We start from the raw sequence: 22,766 nt of genomic DNA on the forward strand, positions 1-22,766 counted from the left end.
TGGAGGTCAAGGGATAGGAACATGGCTAGACGAATCTTCGCCGGCTGGATACACAAGGCTTCCCGGTGATTTGGGGGGGTCTTCGACTCTTGACGCCTCGGTTTTCCAATCAGATTGTAGGTTGTCCGTTTCCTCTCTGCCGCGACCTGACACTAAAAGGTATGTTTCTGATGAAATCCAGTCACAAGTGCTTGATTCTCTTGGTGCTGTCAAGGGATGATATATAAAGGTGACTCAAATATCGCACGTATATGTCAAATGTGGATGTGGCAAATGTAACAACATTCAAGCAAATTTCATTTCATCTTTGATCAAATATTTAGTATTTATCTCGTCAATATGTAATACTATTGTGTATTGTGCGTGCGTGGGAACCAAAATGACTCGCAAACCTCTATTTAGAATGACTTAGGTGTCGATATTTGAAGTGCTATAGATTTTTTTTTTTGGAAGGTGGAGTGCTATAGATAACGTTCAGTAATGTTTCATTTCTTATTTTGTGTAGCCCAAACTTTTTAAAATATAAAGAATCTTAACAATTTACAATCTGCAAATTGGGTTGACGGAATGTGAAGAAAATATTCATTTTTTCAAGATTTTTATAAACTTGTACCAATTTTTTTGTCAAAAAAAGATAAATCTGCTTGTTACAAGGGTGGATTGTTTTTATTTTGGAAATGTCACATACTTGCTCCTCTCTATAAGTATAAAGGCCAAATTGTAATAATGAGAAAAATCAAGTGTACAAAAAGTAGAGGCAAGTTATATTCTAATTTCTAACGAATAAAATTGAATCAATCGGACTAATTTTTGAATTTACCATCCCTCAATTTCTCCATAATTTCCCCTTTTGTCTCCAAATTTTCTTCCACTAACAGGAGACAAGAATCCCTATTTCCCCTATGATTTTAATAGGGTCATTTCAGTCATTACAAAAATAAAATAATGGCTCTAATCGATTGTAAAGAATTAAATTGGACCAAAATTTACTGCAAATGCAAAATATGAAAAAAGAAGCAACCCTTGACTAGTTTTCAACCTCTCTCGGATTAAGGTCCTGATTCTTGTGTGTATACTCGACCCCATTATCCCCCTTCACAACATGTCCATTTCCTCTTAGTAGCCTGCATTCATGACAAAGAAAATGCTTACATGCATGGATTCGATGATAATCTATTTCATAAACCAAGAAACATAGAGTTAAAATAATAATTTTCTACCATCTTGTTGTTAGAAGTCCTTCAACTCCTACAGGACCTCGAGCATGAATCTTGCTTGTGCTTATTCCAACCTAAGCAAGAAGAAAAAAATAAGCCCAGAAAGCGTATAAAAAGTATAATGCGGTGTTAAAGAACTGAGAATGCATGATTCATGCACAGCAGGGTGAGGTGATAATAACAGCATCGAAAAAAAATGTTTTGAGGTGTTTTAGTTGGGACAAACTAGTTATATAAAAATGATTTATTTGACGGATGAATTACTACCTCTGCCCCGAGCCCAAAGCGCATACCATCACAGAATCTTGTGCTTGCATTGTGAAAAACTGCAGCACTGTCAATGCCAAGAAAAATGTCACTCTCACTGTTTACCAGTAACAGAAAGAAAATCAGCTTAATCTTCTAAAACTTAAGGTCGTGATATGATGAATGTACCTGTCAACTTGACTTAAGAAATATTCAGCTACTTCTTTATCTTCAGCAACAATGCATTCAGTGTGGCCACTGCAATTGCATCACAAGTGATAGAGCAAAAAATCACCAATTTTTTTCCTTCAACAAAGGAGCAAATATTACTAACACTGACAAAAATAGCATGCCTTCCGTGTTTGCGTATGTGATCAATGGCAGCTTCCACATCATCCACGATTTCAATAGTGCAAGCCCTTGCGTTGTACTCATGATGAAATGACTGAACCTCTTCGAGGTTTAAAAATGAACTTGCTCTTGGTCCACCATAAAGGGTCACACCTGCAATCATGAATCTGATATATAATTGAACAGATATATTTTGTTTGTAAATAGTGTTTGGTTTTAGTTTAAAAGGGCACTTCGGTGGCAAAACGAAGTACCTTCATGTTTAAGTTCCAGAACAAGCTCCTGGAAACCGTTGCTGCTTGATAAATCATGGTGAATGAGAAGTGTTTCCTAAAGAAAAGAACAGGTAATCAGTGAAAATGTGCTTGCAGCATTAGCAAAAAAATAAAGCAAACTCGAATTACCATTGCATTACAGGCAGCAGGATAATCAAGCTTTGAATCCACTATGATGTGCCTCGCCATTTCCATATTCGCAGATTTATCAACATAAACATGGCAAATTCCATCTATACAAAGCATAATAAATCATATGGCATTAATCTCCATTGTTTTGTAACTACAACGTAAAAGGAGTAACAAATTCACATGCCAGAGACTTGCCAGAATGACCAAGAACTGGAATTTTCGTGGAGCTTTTTATCTGAGAAACAAGTCTATTGCTTCCTCTTGGAATCACAAGATCTATTACACCATCAAGCTGATGCGTAGAATACAAGTTTTGATGTCAATAGCTTATAACAAATAGTTCTCGTCAAATTTTTTCCCTTACCTTTAACAAATCTGGAATATCCTCTTTTGAAGTCACGAGCCCGATGAGTTTTTCACCAACCGTATCAGGAATGGCTGCAGTGATTACCTAAAACAACAGAAATCTTTATTTTCGGAGGCAGAGTAAAGGAGACAGGCATCAATATTTATATTGATATATGAAATTAAGAACCTTGTGAAGAATTGCGTTTGAGCGCCTAGCTTCTTTTCCTCCTTTCAGAAGCAGTCCATTCCCACTACGAATTGCCAGTGAAGCTATCTATTGAGTCAAATTTATGTAAAATTAGCAGCTAAGTAGCAAAATTTTATCAGCTTCTTGATATTAAATCGTCTCTCAACACAGCCTCAAGTTCAGTTGTTATGATTCAAGAATTTGAAAGAGCTATAGTTGACCAACAAATTGGGAGCAAGAGAAGCTTGGTCTGGTGGCAGCATTACAATTTTGTGTTAACCATGATAAAAGGACACAGAATCAACATAGTTCATTTATTAATTTAAAGTGAGGGTACCTGAACAAGCGCATCGGGTCGGGACTCAAAAATGATCAATAGAACTCCCAATGGACTTGTCGTTTTGTCTAAGACTAGTCCATCTGCAAGCTGGATTGAGGAATAGTCAGGCTTCAAATCATAAAGTTGATCCAATATAATGAAATTGAGACATTTTTAATCTAAATTACAAGTTATAACTTCCTAAACATTTGCTTTCTCCATCAATTTATAGCATTTTCAATCTATATATGTCAGAAGCTTTTGATGTCTACCTCAGTTCTCTTCAATAAGCGACCGATGGGTTCTTCCATATCTGCAATGGTACGAACAGAGTTTGCCAGGGAAGATATCTACAGAATACATGAAGATGTAATAACAAGGAGTTCTTCAAAGAGGAAAATATAAAATATGTTTATAGAGAACATTGCTATTGCTTTAAATTATGGACTGATATTCATCATCGTATTGATTAACGAGAAGCTTGATAAAAGAAAAAAGTACTTGCCTTTGCGTGACTCAGAACTAAGCGGGAAATTAACGACTCATCATATCCAGCCTCATGAGCAGCACGAATATCAGCAGCGTTCTCATCTCTTATGAGAGTTTCTTTTTCCTCTAATGCATCTGCAACACACAACAAAATTTTTCTCCTCTCTTCTGAAGACATGCACTGCAATAAATGGACTAATTGATGACAGAAATATTACAGTTTAATCTGTCTGAAAAGAAATTATAAGATACAAAAGCACAAAAGGCAAGGAAACTGTATGGCATTGGACCTGTAAGTGCATGGAACACTCTCTTGCTGCGATGGCCAATTCATGTGCACCAAACTCGTTAAGTGTTTCCCATTTATGTGCATCTCTGTGAAAGAGAGTACCAACTCGTTGTCCATCCATCACTTTGGAAATATTGTTAGCAACAAAGCCACTTCCAAAAAAACGAAACACAGATATCAGAGAAGATAAAGAGGCCAAGTGTGATCCAGAATGAAATTGTGTAATTGCGTAAGGCCTCGTGAACGACTATTCCAAGAAAAATGCACCACTGTCATACCTGGTTATGACAACTGGTGTACCAGCATCAGCTGCACTGACAGCGGCCTTTACTTTAGCATACATTCCTCCTCTTCCGACCCTAGATTTATCTCCAAATGTTATCACCCCTTGATGTTTTTGTTTGACGTATGTACTTATCATCTTCGAGTTTGGATCACTCGGAGGGCCACTGTAAAGGCCCTCCACATCACTCAACAATACCAGAAGATCAGCTTTTAGTTCAAGCGCCAATAACGCTGCCAAACTATCATTATCCCAAAAGATACCAGTTGAATCCTGCATAGTTACACTTGTTACTGACATAAGCACATCCCAGTTTTCTTGCGCTAAATATAGATACAATTTGATTAATGTGCTAATTGTTGTAACTACAGAGGGACGTAGAAAAGTACAGGTCACGAGTACCTCATACGGAGCTCTTCTAGTACTGATTGCATCGTTTTCGTTGAAGATCGGAATACTCCTCAGGGATAACAATGAATTCACTGTTTGACAAAGTTGAGCTCTGAAATCTGAACTTTTAAAATCATTGTCCGTGACTAGAAGTTGAGATGAAGTTATGTCCAACTGAACAATTTTAAAGCAGATTTCTAAGTATTCATCGCAAGAAAATCAAATAGAACCAAATAGATGGAGCATCAACTCTGCCACTGCATTAAATGAAATACATATAACATATTTTAAAATCGTAGATGCTTGTAAAATGTAGAAAGTCTAAAAGCTAATTGCTTGCCTACCTGACTGAATAAAGAATCATAGAGAGCCATAAGACCATTCTGTCCAACTGCTGCACACGCTTTTCCATCTATTTCGATTTGTGGTTTCTGTAAGTCGGCAAAACTGCAAATAGGGGTAAACTTCAGCCAAACGGATCCAAAAATGGACAGTAACCAACTCAAAATCCGGCGATAATTCCTTTTCAAAATGATAATCTTCTTCCCTAGAAAGTTTAAATTATCATTATGTCACCATCTAGAAGAAAAGAAAAACAATTCACCTGCTGTTGATTAATTTCCTATACTTGAGCCTTTGTCGACCAGCTCCAACAGCACCAGATGTCACTAAAACTATTTCGTAGCCTAGAGAGTTCAATGCTTCAAGCTGATTCAAAACCATTAACAACACAAGTCCATTAACATCAATTCATGACCACTTTCTCCCACCTTTTTTATTGTTTCTGGTGTATTACAGTAAGAAAAAAAACAAAAAAAATCCTCGAAAACATCGAAGATACCTGCTCAAAGATGGCTCCTACTCTGCCAACTGCCAATCTTCCATCATCTCGTGTAACCACGGCTGTCCCAACCTATGTTACAAACGAGAAAGGACATGCAACACATTTGTATTCAACTCAAATATAATCTGCTTGATAATGCAAAAATAATGTCCAAGAAAGAATGGAAACAGGTTTGGAGCATTTTTGTACCAATTCGTCCACATTTGCACCAGAAACAACGTGCAATCAAATTATTCGACAATTATTTGTCTAGTATGTCATAAAAATTCAGTTCGTGGCTCCATTAATCCAATAGTTGATGATTCTTGATTCATTACTTAATACATACTCAAAATACCGAATCCAGTGAATTACTTAATAATATACCTTGTACATATGGACAACTGATAAGATAATCTATACTATATATATACTATATTATTAAGTGTGAGGACATGATAATAACTACCTAGAGCGGACACCAACTTTTTCTTCCAATTTTACCCTTATATGATACAAATATTACACTTTTGTTTTTTTTTCAATTTCAACCCACGATCTTCCAATTTTACCATTATATGATAATAATATTACACTTTGTTTTTTGTTTTTTTTTTTCAATTTCAACACACACTTTATTTTTATTTATTTTTATTTCAACAATTCAAATATCAATTTAGTCCCTCCATAATTTGTCAAATTTCACTTTAGTCCATCGATAATGATAAAAAAATTGTACACACGCATCGTGTGTGTAGAGTAACTAGTAAACAATGAAGTTTCATTCGTCCCAAACAAAGAACAGCGGTCCTCCAAATTATGGAGAACATATTATCAAATAACCATGAAGCATGAGTACCCAAAAATATATAGCACAAACATGAAAATATGATTAATGATGAAATATCTTCATAGGCAAAAGAATTCAGATGCAGATATCTTCTCCGGAAAACTGCTACGTTCATTAATATTATTTTACAAGTCATTCATCTACTCAGATCAAACAAACCAAAAAAGATTTCAACGTAATCATTTATCTCAAATAATGGATCACGCATTCTTTAATACAAAGCTTCAAGCATGCAACAGCAGCATTAACACCACGTTTGGATTGTTCTAAATCCTAATTCACACAACAAGATCCGATCAGTTAATCAAATGGCTTCCATGCAACCCTAGCTACAATTACATGAAATCAAAGCACGGCGTGCAATTGATTTCACGAACGATCATCACTAAAAATGCATAACAATACCTTAAAAACCACGCGCTTTACGTTCTTCACAAAAGCTCTCGTCGGATCCATGGAAAGTGAATTAGGATCGTAAAAACACAGGAATCTGATCGATTTTCTGGAGTATAAGTTAAATACAATTTCTAGGAACGTATGGACTTCGGGAGGCAACCTCCATCCAGGAACCGCCACTTGTAAGCAAATATTACCCGGGATTTCTTTTTAGAAAATAAAAAATAAAAAATCAATGTTTATTACTATTTTTTTATGAATTTACCTCTATGCTATGTACAAATCTCGGAAGCACTGGTTCGATTTTGGGAGCCTATCAACTTAAACATAAAATTACATTTCAAAAAATTTATATAGTTTCCTGATAACTACCGCAATAATCCATTTTTCAAAATTCAAAAACTCATATACTTGATATAGTTGCATCATTATTTTTGTTTAAAAAAAGTCGAACATTATCCAAAAATAATTATAAACGATAACAAAATAATCACAAATATTTTTAATATAAGTTTCCATACTTTTATGTAAGAATTTAACTAAACTCCAAAAAAATAATTTCCCACAAAAGTAATTGTACACTAGTTTATAAGAAAAATCTAATGACAAAAACTTGTGTGAGACGGTCTCACGGGTCGTACTTTGTGAGACGAATATCTTATTTAGGTTATCCATGAAAATGTTTTACTTTTTTATGCTAAAAGTGTGTTTGGTACAAGTGATGAGATAAATAAATGATTGATTATACTATAGATAACAAGATTAATATATTATTAATCAAATATTATGTGATACTATTATGATTCTTTGGTTCAATATTTTGAATATGTGATTAAATTTTAAATATTAATAAATTTACTATTATATCATTGCTAAGTTTACTTATTTGTTGTACACATATGGGAGCAATACATAATATTAGAAAATAATAATAATAATAATGTTAATAATAAAGATATTAATAATCTTTGAATTAACAAGTGTAAATATCATAAAATTAAATGTAATAAATATAAAAATATTATTGATAAGCATAACCAACATTAAATTTAGTTTTTATTATTTTATTAAAATATGTATAAATAAATTATTTTTTCAAAATAATAATATATCTTTATATTTTTTAAAGTTTAAATCAAATTAAATAATGATATATATTAAATATCAGGATCGACATCTAACGTATAGCACTCTAAAATAAACTTTTTATTCAATAAATAACTTGATCACTTTAAGAAATAAGAGGAGAAAATGTAATTTATTGAGTTTTGATAGTGTATCACACTTGATTTGTTAGATTAATAATCAAATAGTTATCCACAAAATTGGATTTTAAACCGGGTCAAAATGATTATTAAAACATCTTAAAATTTTAACCAAACATTGGATAAGTGTTTGACTATTAATCTATCATTGTTTAATCCACTCAACCAAACACATCCTAAGATTATTACTTTTTATTGTGAATATCGGTAGGGTTACCCGTCTTACAGATAAAGATTCGTGAGAAGAGACTACTCAAATCTAATTCTTTGCCACACCAGTCTCGTTTTTTATTTAGTTCTATGTGTTTGAAAAATTAAAAACGGATTACGAAATAAACTCTGGCTTTAATTGACCTGCGAGCTCCAACTTCATTCTAAGCAACTTTCAACCCTCAACGTGTTCCATTACTTCAAACAAGATTATCAAGTAAATTTTAAGCTGATGTTATGTTTCAAAGCATGAAGTTTCGGAAAATTTTAAATTCTACAGTATTGTATTTTAAGCCTTGAAAATTGAGGAATAAATGCCCAGTTATGTTATGATTTCTAACCCTGGAGTTATAAGAATTATTCTAACCCGGAACCATTATTCTGAATTCTTTTAAACACTGATATAGTTGGTGAATTGATTGTTCTAACCTCGTCAAGAGCTAATTTAAAGGGCTAGCGATATCCACCGGCAGAACTACTCGAGGGAGCCCAAACTGGGCTTTGTGCTTTATTCATGTTAACAAAGTTATGCACTCGTTGTATTCTTATATAATTGTCTTATTGTATGATAGTTTGAGTATGTTTGTTGTGAGACAGTCTTACGAATCTTTATATGTAAGACGGATCAATCTTACCGATATTCACAATAAAAAGTAATACTTTTTCATGGATGACCTAAATAAAAGATCTGTCTCACAAAATATGACACGTGTGACCGTCTCACACAAATTTTTGCCTAATAGTTTTTATTGGATGAAATTTGAATTTGACATCATCTTTTTATTATTATTTTTATTCCTTGTTTTATGGTGCTATTAAATTTTTTTTAAAATGCAATTTATTTTTTATATAATGAATGATATGATTATTTCAAATTTCAAAAATCTGGATAAAGATTAAATAAAATATTTTAATAGTTTTAAAAATTTTGGATAGTGAATATGATAGTGATAAGGGAATAACATATTTTTTATAATTTTAAAGTGGTAATGTTGATATTTTTAAAAATTTATCATAATATTAAAATTTGTGATTCCTCAAACTTGATAATATAATATTATATAAATAATATACACCTGAAAAAAGAGGTTGTAGACGTGGCACTCTCCCTGATGAACTGTCAAATTCCTGATGTAAAGAGCTCGACCTTCCTCATTTTGCAACACTCAAATGAAGGTTAAAAGGGACGGAAGGGTTTTCCGACTTATTTCTTCGGACGCTCAAGTCAATATGAAATCAAAGAAGAAAATAAATACGTAAAGAGAATTAGCTGAATATTGTGAACGAATTTACCATATCAAAACCTAGTCTTCGTACAGATAAATCTTAGGGGTTCTTCTGCAAATCTGGGAAGAAGCCCCGTCGCTAGTGGACTCTTGCCATGTTTATCAAAATCGTGGAGGATTTTTGGCTTTTGGACCCGGGCCGACCTGGACCTCAGGAACTCGTCCCACTCCGGCCATGATTAGTGCCAAGTTTTAGTTCTGACATAGCTTGCACCTCGTGACTTGGACAATTACTAGTGTCAAGTGTAAATCCTGATATATCTCGGCATATCAGAACTTCATGGCCTCGTGACTTCGGCCGAGCGAGTCAGTCCTCGAGTGTGGTAGCCGCAGGTTCTTAAACATTAACTTTCTCATGTTAATTTTGTTAAATAGAGTTTCGACTTTTGATAATTATGGATCGTATCAACAGATTATAAACCAGTTTTATGATTATTTTCTAATTGACAATACTACTGTTAACTTACTAAATAAATTAATTTCCAAATGACAATACTATCATTATTCCACAAACAAACTACACCATCATTAATTTCTTAAAAAATGACACATTATATGCACAATTTTTAAAAATTTTAACAAAATAATTACAAGGAATACAAATTGTTTCTAATTTCAATATTAACTTAACTTCAACAATAATTTTTATATAGAAAAAAAATTGTACATGCACACAACACATACATAAAGTTACAAGCTAGATACAGGAAAAAAAATATCATTTGGTTGAAAAATTTATTTTATATGTCTCATTTTTTGTCTTATTCATTTGTGCATTTATTGAAAATTTTCAATTACTATATATTAAAATTTATTATAAATCCATGTTCGAAAAATCATTATATGCCTTGATACATTTATTTTAAACATTTATGAATATTTTCACATAAATTTTATGATCTGCACTTAGTTTAGTCTACCCAAGTATTAAATCTTGGTTCCACCACTACTTCTATCAATTATCCACGAGAGATTTAACAATTAGGTGCTAATTATCTGATGAAAAACAACTAAGAGGATACTTTGCTATATTTATGCTAATTATCCATCCTAATCCACAGAAAGAAAAAATATTACATCTACACTGTATATAGAACTTGAGGCCTTGGTTCGATTTTGGGACACATATTAAATTTAGAAAAATGTTCCTCACTTATATGAGTAGAGAAAAGTGAAAAATATGCTTACAATAAAACATCTTGGGGCACTTGATAGGGGTGGTTGATATCTGAAGATATATACAAAACCTTAACAAAAATATATTATTGGAAATCTGAAAGTGCATTAAAGGCCACTCATATGTTTAAGAGAAAGAAAGAATCATTATATTTCATATTTACATTTAATCAAACAGGAAAAAGCATTTCATATGTCATAATAATATCAATATAAAATCTTAAATCTTACTGCAGCACAAAAAATAAACAAAAGCAGAGCCAAAAATTTACATTTTATCAAACACGCTCTACACTTCTTCACAAACATTAATTTGACTCAACCTCAAATGAAAGATGTCAAATCCACTCCAAATATCATATTCGAAAGCACTCCAAATCCAAGCTGTCCAACAACAGAAAACATCGATTTCCCTGGCCGCGAGCCCCCATTACTTGCAGCCACTTGATACGTTTGTGGCCAAAAACTGGTCGAATGCATAGGCATGCCGTGCGGATATCCAGGTTGCATCATATAGCCTGGCTGGAAATGGTTATAACCAGGTTGACCGCAATACGGGAACCCGTAGCCGAAATAAGACGCGAACTGCGGCGGCGGATGGTAAGGAATCCCTTGATCGAACATGGGAATACCCCGCTGTTGTGTACCTGTTGCGCTTTGCTGTTTTGGGCATGGCACGATAGGCACCAGCACGCATTCCACATGGATGTCGAAGTTACAGGCTCCGCACCTGTATCTCCAGCCGTTGCACGCTCCCTTACAGACGGCGCAGAACCCTGGAGTTTTTGACGATTTGAGGGTAAGAATGTGGGGCTTGTGAAGAGCATGGTGCAGCTCTTGTGGCAACTGAGTGCACAGAGGATGCACGTCGAACTCGCATTCTTTGCAGCGGTAGAACAGGCCCTCGACACGGTCCAAGCACACGTTGCATGTTCGATCGATCTGGCGCTGGCTTTCGGCCTTCCGCATCACCAGGCTGAGTTCATGTTGGTGCATGAAGTTGGAGAGTTTACGAGGGCAGGTGCGGCAGTATTCGTGCATATCGAAATCGCAACCGACGATGCATCGGTATCGTTTTCCGCTACCCATGGTCTTGCATCCATCGCACAAGTATTCTCGATCGTTATTTACTGGGGTTAGTGAATGGCCCGGATGGGTGAAATGGTCGTCTGTGATGGATTTCTTTGGTACAGGAGCCATGGAAAAGGTTTGAAAATATCGAGGGACACTCACAAAGTTTTATGCATTTTAGAGGTTGCAGTAAACAAAGACTAACTTTGATTTTTTTAAGGGGGAGACTTTGTATACAGCGCAGAGTACTATAAAACAACGACGAAGACTTGAGATGTAGTGGTATAGTTGACTTTGAGAAAGACGCGGGATTGGCAGAGATACAGTTGATCTTGGATCGCAAGCATGGTATTACGTAAAAAAATTTATTAATACTTATTATCGTTACTCAAAAAATAAAAATTAAATTAAATTTTGTTGGTGAAATATATATTACATGTCATGACATGTTTGAAGTTAAATGTTATCTTTCCAAATAAAAATTTCACGTGATAATACCAATAAATTTAAAAGTCACATGGCCAATGATTTTTATAATTATAATGAAGCAAAAGTCTCGAACTAAAAAATTGTTAGGTTTGAAGATTTCAAATGGAGTCTTATAATTTAATTTATTAAATAATTCAAGATCTATTTGTTTTTATATTATATGAGTGGAACGAGTTTGTAGGTTGTTACTATATCATGATTTTTATCGATCTTTTTACTTAATAAATATAGCAATTAGCAATATAAATTAGAATTATAAGAGGAGCAAAAACTGGTGTGAGACGGTCTCACGAGTCGTATTTTGTGAAACAGATATCTTATATGGGTCATCCATGAAAAAATATTATTTTTTATCCTAAGAGTTACTTTTATTGTGAATATCGATAGGGTTGACCTCTCTCACAGATAAAGATTCGTGAGACCATCTCACAAGAGACCTACTCCTCTATGAAGTAGGTCTCTTGTGATCATATTGTGAATATCTTTGTTAAATTTCGATATTAATGAACACTCTCTACGAAGAGAATGATTCATTTATCCTCATTTTTTCAATTCTTGAGTATACGCATCTTTGTCAATATGTGTTTTCAGAGGTATGTGTAAGAGAATTATCAACAATCTCGATATTTTAGGGGAGTAGTGTATGCAATTTTTCCTAAAATTAAAATGTGTCCATCCTAAGAACTTAATATATAGTAACAGATTGTAGAGATAGAAGGCGGGACTTCTTGACAAGTGGAAAGAAGATACGAAGGTCCAAGCAAACGATACATCCTCTTATTACCTCGAGACGTAAAAAATAACATAGAATATATATGATACACATATTAGCATAATCAATAACATATATGAAATATTATATGTAAGAAAATAAAGTATTATTTGAAAATTAACTTAGACGATTCATTAATTTTTAAGGGGTTTTTTTATTGTGTAATGATTAAAATTTAAAAATTATATAATTTAAATGGTTCAAGTAGCCCAACCCGGATTGTACACTCCGACATCCCTAGAAATTAAACTATCTTTAAAACTAACAAAATGAAATTACAGGGAATTGAAAATATAGCTAAATGAGAAATTAAATCTGGAATCTTTAGTGTTCATTGGATCCTTATTCTATTTTCCTGGATATTTCTGCCTAGTCATTCCCTCCGCTACCCAACTGATAAGTTTGGGCTAGTTGGATAATAACATCTATGTGATCTCCCTTTCAAAATAGATCAATTCTCCACTCAGATTACGATCTTTTACCTTTTGTACTGAGTTTTTACTTTGGGCCAAATTTATCGTATGTGAATTATAAAAAGATATATCATAGTTGACTTCCCGCATGCGCATTTAGGTTTTATTTTAAATAAAAATTTGAACAAAATCACATTTTTATTGGTTTTGCAAAATTTCAAACCAAATAAAACTATGAAATTTTTAAAACAAATCAACACAAATTGTTAGGCTAAGCATGCATGAGGATGAATAGTATTAAGATGGGTGATTTCATATCTCATGCGTCAAATTATTGACGTTGCGATGCTTGATCTGGTTAGTTAGATGTTCCATCTTGGTGCGATTTCTGAACACCCGACCATTTCTCATTTCTCACAAATAAAATATCTAATGAGTTTTACAAATTTAAAACCCCGAATCAAACTTTTAAATTGTCAACACGAATAAATAAATAAATGTATTGTGGTGGATATATCCAATGGCCAAAAAGAGTCTAAATATTAAAATTATTTTTTATATGGCCCGACTGGTATTATTATTATTATTATTTTTAAAGTGTCATATCCGCTTTTACGGGGTGAGGCTGATCTGTATCAGACGGTTTTTATTTTCTAAAAAAAATCTAAAATGCAAATAGTTTTATTTCTTGCTATATTTTTTTGAGGGGAAAAAAAAAAAACAGAACAATAGGGGCGATTTATATTACACGAAACAGACTCTGTGGACTCTGATAAGGAAGGTTGCACCAAACACTCCTTGCTCCATATCATAAAGAACTTAAATATCATTTATACATAAGTCATTAAGCTACAGATTCTATACCATCCCCTTTATACCGATCGGCAACATCCGCGGGTGATGTCCTAATTACATTCTTGTACGTATAGCGCATCGCAAAAAACATGAAGATGCAAAGGTTTCCTGCTGTAATAGAAGCCAACAACCAGTAAAAATAGTCGATCCGGCTACTATTCAAATCCTTCCCGAACCAACTCTTGCCTCCCTTATCGGTTATGCGATCCACTAATGTGATCAAAAGGCTGCTAACTAAGCTTGAAGCACCAATTACACTAAGGTAAAAAGCTATGCCTAAGCTTCTCATTGAATCCGGAACTTGGTCGTAGAAGTACTCTTGCAATCCCACAAGTGCGAAGGCGTCTCCCACGCCGATGATTAAGAACTGCGGTGCAAGCCAAAATACACTCATTGAAAGTGATCCCTTCGTTGGATTTTTATCCACGATGTTGAGTCTCCTTCTCTCAACCAAGGCTGCTGCTACCATTGTGGCGACCGAGAATGCCATCCCAATACCTATTCTTTGGAGAATATCAATGCCTCGTTCATTTCCGGTCACTTTTCTCGAGAATGGAACGAGGATCCTATCGTAGATTACGACAGAAAACAACATTCCAACAGCTGCCAGAGCGTACATGGAAGCTGGTGGGATTGTGAAATTTTGGGTGATTTCAAGGTTCATAGTTGCCCCTTGTTTTATGAAAAATGTCGCGGTCTGTGCTACGCAGATACCAAATGGTAACGTGGTGAGCCAAATGGGGATCATATTGGTTATAAGCTTCAATTCTTCGACGTTGGTCACAGTTGCAAGTCTCCATGGATTTGGTTTGCTTGCTGCTAAATCTTGAGTTTCATCAATTATTGCAGCTTTATCGAGAAACCTGGTGAATACGACCGAAACTTAATTAGTGTCTCATTCTCTAGTTGATACATGTAACTAATCATATCAAGTTATTTTAAGAACCTTACTTAAGATTCTTGGTTTGAAAAAGAAGCCTCCCATTAGTCTTGTCTGATTTAGGAACCTCGTATAGCTGATGAGGTTCAGATGGATGCGCTAGATTTCTCTTTAAAGTAGCTGCAACAAGAACCTGCAGCATCGGTGTTAAGGGACTTCCTGTGGGCTTTTGGAATCGATAAAACGGCCTTCCTAGGCAAAATATCACCATACTCAAGACAATCGCTGCTGTAAGAATTATATCTGCTGCAGCCCAGCTAACATGGTATTGGATGTACACAATCACGGTTACACCCAGAATCAGTCCCGCACAAAGCCCGAAATTCCACCAATTGAAAAAGGACATTTTCTTCCTCCTTTCCTTAGGGTGATCATCATCAAACTGGTCTGCTCCAAAGCTCTCAAGAGATGGTCTGTGGCCTCCAGTGCCAATTGAGATCAAGTATATAGCCAGGAAGAAGAAAATCTCGTGGATTTTTCGAGGTTCTTGGCAAGTTCCCGAGTGACACGGTTTCAAGCCCGGGATTACTCTCGACATTGTCAAGAGAAGCAAGCCCTGCCATTACATGAAAACACCAACATTATCGCAGGCTATATATAAAAATTCTATTGGCTTATTTGAATTGATACTCCAAATATCTTTTAAGAAGATTTCAGTACCACGACGTAAATGACTGATGAAGCTACAATGGTAGAGAAACGTCCAAGGTATGCATCAGCTATAAATCCACCAACTAAAGGCGTCAATGCGGTAACACCAATCCAGTAATTAACACTCCTTGCTGCTGTTTTTAAATCTTGATGTATCACCTTTGTGAGATATGTGATTAAACTCATCGCGAGTCCGAAATAACTCAACCTCTCGCTAAACTCAATAGCTGCCAACAAGAAAACTTCGTGAAATTCTGTTATAACTTTAAAGAATTGCCTAAAATTAAATTTTTCCAGAAGGGCATATATATTCTAAGAGCTGTTCAAGAATTAAAATACAGCAGCGGCGCAGCCTATGCTCTTTATTCACAGGTACATTACATGATTTCTTGAATTGTAGTGTTTACCTATAATGAAAAGGGAGGCCTTCCACTCCCCGGTGGAAGCCCGTAGAGGTACACGTCCTTTACGATCGAACGAAGAATCATACACCCATTTTTCGGAATCCACTCCTACGGATTCTTGTTTCTTTTTTTGCTCCAACTCCATTTTTTTGAAAATTTCTTGCCTAGAGATAGCTTATTAATCACTTTGCTTGTGATTTCCAAGCTCGCTTGCTTCTTATATAGGAAAAGATTCTGAGATTTTTAGGTGGCTTCCTTTGAATTTTCCACATTAGTGATAGCCAAGATGGTTTGAAAGTAACATATATCGAAAAAATAATAATGTCAAGGATGATATAATGATATATTGTACCCCACCATATCTAATCAGTCAATCATTAGACAAATTAACATTTACATTAACTTTCTTTTATATTGTAGAATTTTTATTTATCTTGAAAAATCTAAATGAAATTTTTTTAATCAACTTAAAATTTAATTATTTAAAATTTTGCTATAATTTTTTTACTACAAAAAAAAATAGAATAACAAAAAGTTTTCCCAAGTTTTAATAGGGGTACATGAAATTTTGGTTAATTTTTTTCCCTACAAAATACATAAAAATATTGGGATGTACAAAATTTTGGTTTACCAAAATTTTGTTTCTCTTACAACAACAAAATATTTATATTGTTTTTTATATATAAACCAAAATTTTATTACTCTTAAAACATTAGTTTGAAGGAGATTTAATTTTTAATTTTAACATTTTATTTTAAAAATTTAATAAATTTGTCACATTAAAATTTTTGATACAAAATTTAAATTAATGAATAGATTTAAAATAGTCAGAGATCAATATATGTCAAATTGAACAAACTTAACATGGTTCAATTAACAATTGAAATTAAATCAAATTTATATGTCCTGTCAAAATTTAAGTTGTATTTTAAATTATATTAATTAAAGAATGAGTTTAATTATTATTATTATTATTATTATTATTATTATTATTATTATTATATAAGATAAAAATTATGATTTAATTTTGAAAATCAATGTATGTTAGGTTTTGATAATTAACTAAAATTTAGGGAGGGTAATATTGACAATTAATTAGATAAAAAGATAAGTTGGAGTGTGGTTAATAAATTATGGAGTGTAAATAAGAATTTCCATATAGTAATTGAGAAAATATTTGATTCCGCCCTCGCTTTATTTGCGGTCATTGTTGGTCTTTGCTTAGAGAATATAGCATTCACAATCCACATATAAACAAAATATTAAAACTTTTAGGAAACGCTTGACTCATGTGCCTAACATAAAGATGATAAATCAATATATATACTCAGATAAGATAATGGTAAATGGCATTGATCTTGTGTAGGACTTGAGTCAATCATTAAAAAAGTAGCCTCCACACCAAGCGATTATAGTATAATATATTAATTTTATTATATATAATTAAAATACAAAAATTATTTGGACCTTCGAGCTTACTCGCAAACTCGGAAACAACTAGAGGTGATGTCGAGCATGATGATCTCGTCAAAAAACTCAAGGTCTTGAGCTCAAAAAATCCTAACCTCGTTTGAAGGTTGAATCGAACCTTCTCGTAAGGCTTGTGAGGCGGCTCCACTCGCTTTACACTATAAGGCTTGTGAGACAACTCAGATCAACTGCATATAGTTTGTATGCATCGACAAAATTTATAAAAGTTTACAACTTTTATTATTTTTTCTCCACTAATTTTAATACAAAATTAAAGCTACATGAAGGTGAAAAATATCTACAGGTAAATAAAAATTTCAAAAACCAACCTGAGAATTGGTCTAGATAGGGTTGTGGTCATATAATTAGCCTAAATTTGGTTTTAGTGCAATAATTGGTTTACACGTTTAGTGTCACCCCATGACCGGAAGCGATGACATCGGTGTTGCTTCCGAATTCAGCGTTTGAATTATTCATCGCTGTTGCCTTCAAATTCAACATTTGATAACAATAAGTCTTAGTAGTAGACAAACACTATAACCAGTCTTTTCTTTCAGACAAATGAGTGAACGATTGATTCACATCGTCTGTACAACTCGAAATGTCAGGGAAAAATAGTTAAATTTTTTTTCCATAACATTATAAACTCAATCGGCAGCAAAAACTTTTTTGAAGCAGCACTCGAATCCATCATGGCCTGAATGATCATTTCCTAAACTCGGTTTGCTCTCTACTCGACCTCGTTTTCGTTCTTTTCCTCGTTCTTGTTCTCATTTAAACTGTCTTTCGTGGCTATTTTATTCTGATTTACAGCATGACATGTTCGGCTGAAATTGAAGTTCAGCAAAAATCGGAATAAATATGCGAAAGGAAAAATGTGTGGTACCAATTGGATGATCAAAGTTTATTTGTGCCAAATTACATTATCAAATTTAGAATTTTCCTTGGTACGAAAAATCTTTAATTATAACATAATAAAATACTACCAAATTTTCTTTAATAAATGTGATTTTAGTCTTCTAATCAAGCAATATCTATTATAATATTGACATGCTATGCATATGTGATAAAAAAAATGAGTAGGACTCTTGTAAGACGGTCTCAGGAATCCTTATTTGTGAGACGGGTCAAGACTATCGATATTCACAATAAAAAGTAATACTTTTTCATGGATGACCCAAATAAGATATCAGTATCACAAAATACGACTCGTGAGGCCGTTTTATACAAGTTTTTGCCTGAAAAAATTCCCCATTTATCGAAAGTGCCGTACCAATATGATTATGAAAGCACCCTTTCTTTTAAGTATTTTTTTAAGCAAATGATTTTATGGGTTCTTTGGAATAATAATAGAACCTATTTTTATATTTTTATTGCTGATTGTTAGATAAATAGAAAAGTTAAATGAAAAATATCGATAAGATATTTGATAATTAAAATGGTGGGAATTAATCATATTAGTGAAAACTTGAACTAGAAATTTATCCAATACATTTAACTACAAATATTAAGATAAATAGATGTAATAATATGGAAGTTTATAATGACGTAAATTACATGGATATAAAAAGGTATCATAATTTGCATTATAATAATAAAAAAACTAATTATATATATTAAATAGAATAGATATGTATACTAAAATAAGTAAAGTGTGCGACAATAGTGAAATTTTAATGGTGAATATGTGAAGGTAAAGATTAATTTTTATCGGGCAGAAACAATAAACCATAACAGGTTTTTACGGATTGACAATATCTTTAGATGTACCATTACTATTTTTTAAGTTGGAATCTTGTCGACGTTTGTTTTGTAACAATTTCGTTCTGTCTGAAAACTGAATCAATTATTATTTAATCTCGAAATCAATCTGATTTGGACATTTTCTCCGAGTTGTGACACTATAGAGACATTATAGTGTTTCGATTCTACTAAAAATCGCATTATTGAAGCTAATTTCTCAAATCTTTTGGGCAACAGTTTGAAGTGATATTCAACCAATAAATAAATGAATAAACGACTGAACTTGCACGTTTTCCTGTTGCTAATTACTGCCACGAGGTTGTCAATTAATAGAAAATCAAATTTGGATGCCTCAAAACTCCAATAAAAGATTAAATAAAAGTGGATAGTCAGAGTCGGGAATTGCAATAATAGTATGCAATCGGATTTCTGGAACCAATCACACATGTCCTCTTTGACGCCGGGCGTCACAGTCACAAGTGTGAGACATGGACCCATATTTTTTAAGACTAGAAGGGTCTTTAACGTCGTTGTATCGAAGGTTTATTGTTGCAAGTGGTGAAAGCCGCAATTAGAGAAATTATGGTTGTCATTAAAATCAATTATCCGAGTCATTAATAGTCCTTTGTCCGATGCTTAATTTGAGTCATTGTGGTTTCTTGTGTTATTTCAAGAACACAATTACCAATTACAAATTGTCTAAGTAACTCGATTATAAACATAATTCTAATTTATTTTTCTTATTAGTGTTTGTAACCGAAGGTAATCCGACAATTAAAACATAATCATTAATTACTTATATTTTGTTTTAACAAAAAAATTTGTGAGATGGTCTCAAGACTCAATTTTATTAAAAAAAATATCTTATTTAGATTATTATTGAATAGTATTATTTCTTATAAAAAAAACAAATGTTTTTTTTTTAAAAAAAAAATCCCTTTTATGTGGCTCATTGGCCCCCCAAAAAAAATTCATTTTGTCCTTTGTTGCAAATAGTTGACACTTTAAATTGAAATTTAAAATTACATTGCTAAAAAACAAAAAACAAAAAACAAAAAAATTGAATTCAATCACCTACTAATATAAACAAAATCTGAATCTCCAAAATATATATTAAAATTGAAAATAGTCCTTAAAATATGAACATATAGACATCAAGCGGTGGTGGACCCAAGAATTTAATTTATCTTCATATATGCTAAGAAAATATAATACTAGATTTTTATTTTATGTAAAAACAAAATCATTCTAAAAATCTAATATATCAACAAACAAGTATAGCATATATTAATAGATAATATTTTTTCAACTACTATATATCTCTTAATATATGAGATATGAAATATAATTATCACTGTTTATAAAAATTAATGATTAAAACGCAAAGTTCATTATTTTGATTCAGTAGTTTAAAGTAATAGTGAAGTGAACGGTGTAGACATAAATTGTATTTTAAAATTTTTATTTATTAATATTATATCACACTTGTTTTGTATTTGTCAGTTGAGTCAAACCTGCATTAAAAAATTATCGATGAATTTATATTGAACCAAAATGCATTATTGCCAGCATTTTCTAGAAAAAAATGCCGATTCGAATCTTCTGATGACTGTGAAAAATTAAACTTACCCAAATAGACATGGACCTTAAGAACTGGTCCGTCCATTTACTGATATTGAATTTGTAGAATCCATTCATTATAGGAAAATAATTTGAGTTTATAACTACATATTTTATTTAACTTCATATAGTATTAAAATTGATAAAATATCGATACTTTCTAGCCTTGTAATTTATACGTGTAGAGTATGAAAACAGATATTTCACACTCTTTTACCTATGAAGTCTGATAAAGACAGACCTACTGATTTATATTTGTTGGATGAAAGAATTATATTATATGTATTCAGTAATCTAGAAAACAAGATTTTATTGGTCTAATATTTAATTTCATCAACATTATGTGTGAAACAAGAAAAAAAAAATATTATTGATCGGTTAAATATCACAAATCCGATTGAATGTGAAATATATTATTTAATATTCTTGTTTAAGCATGTCAAATGACTTACTTCATTTGATTATTTGTTAATTGTATTTCTTCAACTTTTTAACATGATGTACATAGAAGAAGTCTATTAGAATCAAATCATAGCATTTTTAAATATTTAAATGAAATTGTGTGTTTTACATGACACATACATTGAGAAGACTTTTTGCATCAACAAATTTATTGTACAATTTCAAAACAAAGCGGTCTTGCTAAGTTGTTGCATAAAACACAATTGATTATATATGATGAAACACAATAATAAAACACTTATCCTCTTTTACTATTTCCTCTCCCTCACCTTTCGTGTGGATTTGTGGAGAGTTTCATGTTTGGTTAGTAAAGCTTGTAATCGAGGATCTTACTTCGTTTTGAATAAAATTACAAGTTTTTCTGTAAAAAAAAAAAAAAAAAAACTTATCAGTTGAATCCATCGATAAAAGCTTACAAAAAGTAACTGAAATTTGAAAACCATATGGTGAGAAGATTGTTGTACTTAGAGTTAACTCCACGCGATTTTTACTTGTTATTCCAAAAACAACCATTAAAGAAACAACTAATACGAGTTTAGTAAAATCATATCTGTGCCGATAGAAGCATCATTTTATTTTATCTAAAAACTTGATGGTGAAGTCTGAATCATGATGGTTAGAAAAAACATATTATTAAATTACTTTTGTTCTAGAAAATCATTAACATATGTGTACAACTTTATATTTAATGTTATAATTAAAAAATTTGTGTGGTAAATTATTTCTATAGTTTAGAAAATCAACACAAAAAAATCATATTATAAAAGGAGAGTGGTAAAAAATGAACTATTTAATCATAAAAATAGCTAGATGGTGCAACTTATTGTAAATTTTTTTTATGACGTGGGAACCAGCAGCTGCTACTGTTAGATGGATATTGGATAAATCATCGGACTAACGCAATAACTTGAAAATCATGTTAGCCAAGTAAACAATACTAGGCAAGTCATGTGTGACATGCTCGTCTAAAAAAGTGTTTGCAAAAGAAATTGAGCACTCGCATACTCCACCGATCAGACATCTCTTAGGGACAACTTATTGTAAACTTGTTTTAGTTGGAAAACACCATAAATGTAACAACTAACATTTTGTCATATTTGTGTTATATTTTTTTTATTGTCGTTATGTTCGATTATTTTTTTTTTTGTAAAAACAATATAACCAGAAATTCTTTTTTGGTCATTACAAAGACATATGTTAGAAAAATGTTCAATTAAAACACCAGACGACATAAAAAATATACATAAAAATATCTCTGACACGCAACACATACATATTTACTAGTTATATAAAATCCGAGTTTCAGCGTCAGCCTTTTGTGACTTCGATATAGTTGAGTTGAAT

General features: G+C 32.5%; 3 protein-coding genes across 3 annotated transcripts; all 3 read right to left on the reverse strand.

The window, feature by feature from the left end:
* Positions 1 to 961: 961 nt before the first annotated feature.
* Positions 962 to 6,798, reverse strand: LOC142544737 (delta-1-pyrroline-5-carboxylate synthase-like). The gene is made up of 20 exons (XM_075651772.1): positions 6,605 to 6,798; positions 5,368 to 5,439; positions 5,131 to 5,234; positions 4,871 to 4,973; positions 4,539 to 4,700; positions 4,132 to 4,409; positions 3,855 to 4,005; positions 3,581 to 3,745; positions 3,348 to 3,425; positions 3,094 to 3,183; positions 2,757 to 2,843; positions 2,586 to 2,672; positions 2,417 to 2,513; positions 2,219 to 2,322; positions 2,069 to 2,144; positions 1,817 to 1,967; positions 1,653 to 1,721; positions 1,485 to 1,551; positions 1,221 to 1,291; positions 962 to 1,124 (listed from the first exon to the last, which is right to left on the reverse strand). The coding sequence occupies exons 1-20, from the start codon at positions 6,653 to 6,655 to the stop codon at positions 1,028 to 1,030; spliced, it is 2,160 nt and encodes a 719-aa protein (XP_075507887.1). The 5' UTR covers positions 6,656 to 6,798; the 3' UTR covers positions 962 to 1,027.
* Positions 6,799 to 10,664: 3,866 nt separating this feature from the next.
* On the reverse strand, positions 10,665 to 11,780 carry LOC142544738 (protein VACUOLELESS GAMETOPHYTES-like). Its single transcript, XM_075651773.1, has one exon. It carries the CDS (start codon positions 11,730 to 11,732, stop codon positions 10,857 to 10,859), a length of 876 nt encoding a protein of 291 aa, XP_075507888.1. The 5' UTR covers positions 11,733 to 11,780; the 3' UTR covers positions 10,665 to 10,856.
* A 2,212-nt stretch (positions 11,781 to 13,992) lies between these two features.
* On the reverse strand, positions 13,993 to 16,384 carry LOC142546390 (protein NRT1/ PTR FAMILY 5.6-like). The gene is made up of 4 exons (XM_075654077.1): positions 16,131 to 16,384; positions 15,733 to 15,950; positions 15,084 to 15,628; positions 13,993 to 14,995 (listed from the first exon to the last, which is right to left on the reverse strand). Exons 1-4 carry the CDS (start codon positions 16,270 to 16,272, stop codon positions 14,122 to 14,124), a joined length of 1,779 nt encoding a protein of 592 aa, XP_075510192.1. The 5' UTR covers positions 16,273 to 16,384; the 3' UTR covers positions 13,993 to 14,121.
* Between the last annotated feature and the right edge of the window lie 6,382 nt (positions 16,385 to 22,766).

Source organism: Primulina tabacum, chromosome 5 (assembly GCF_025594145.1).
Source record: "Primulina tabacum isolate GXHZ01 chromosome 5, ASM2559414v2, whole genome shotgun sequence".
In the NCBI taxonomy this organism is placed as follows: Eukaryota; Viridiplantae; Streptophyta; class Magnoliopsida; order Lamiales; family Gesneriaceae; genus Primulina; species Primulina tabacum.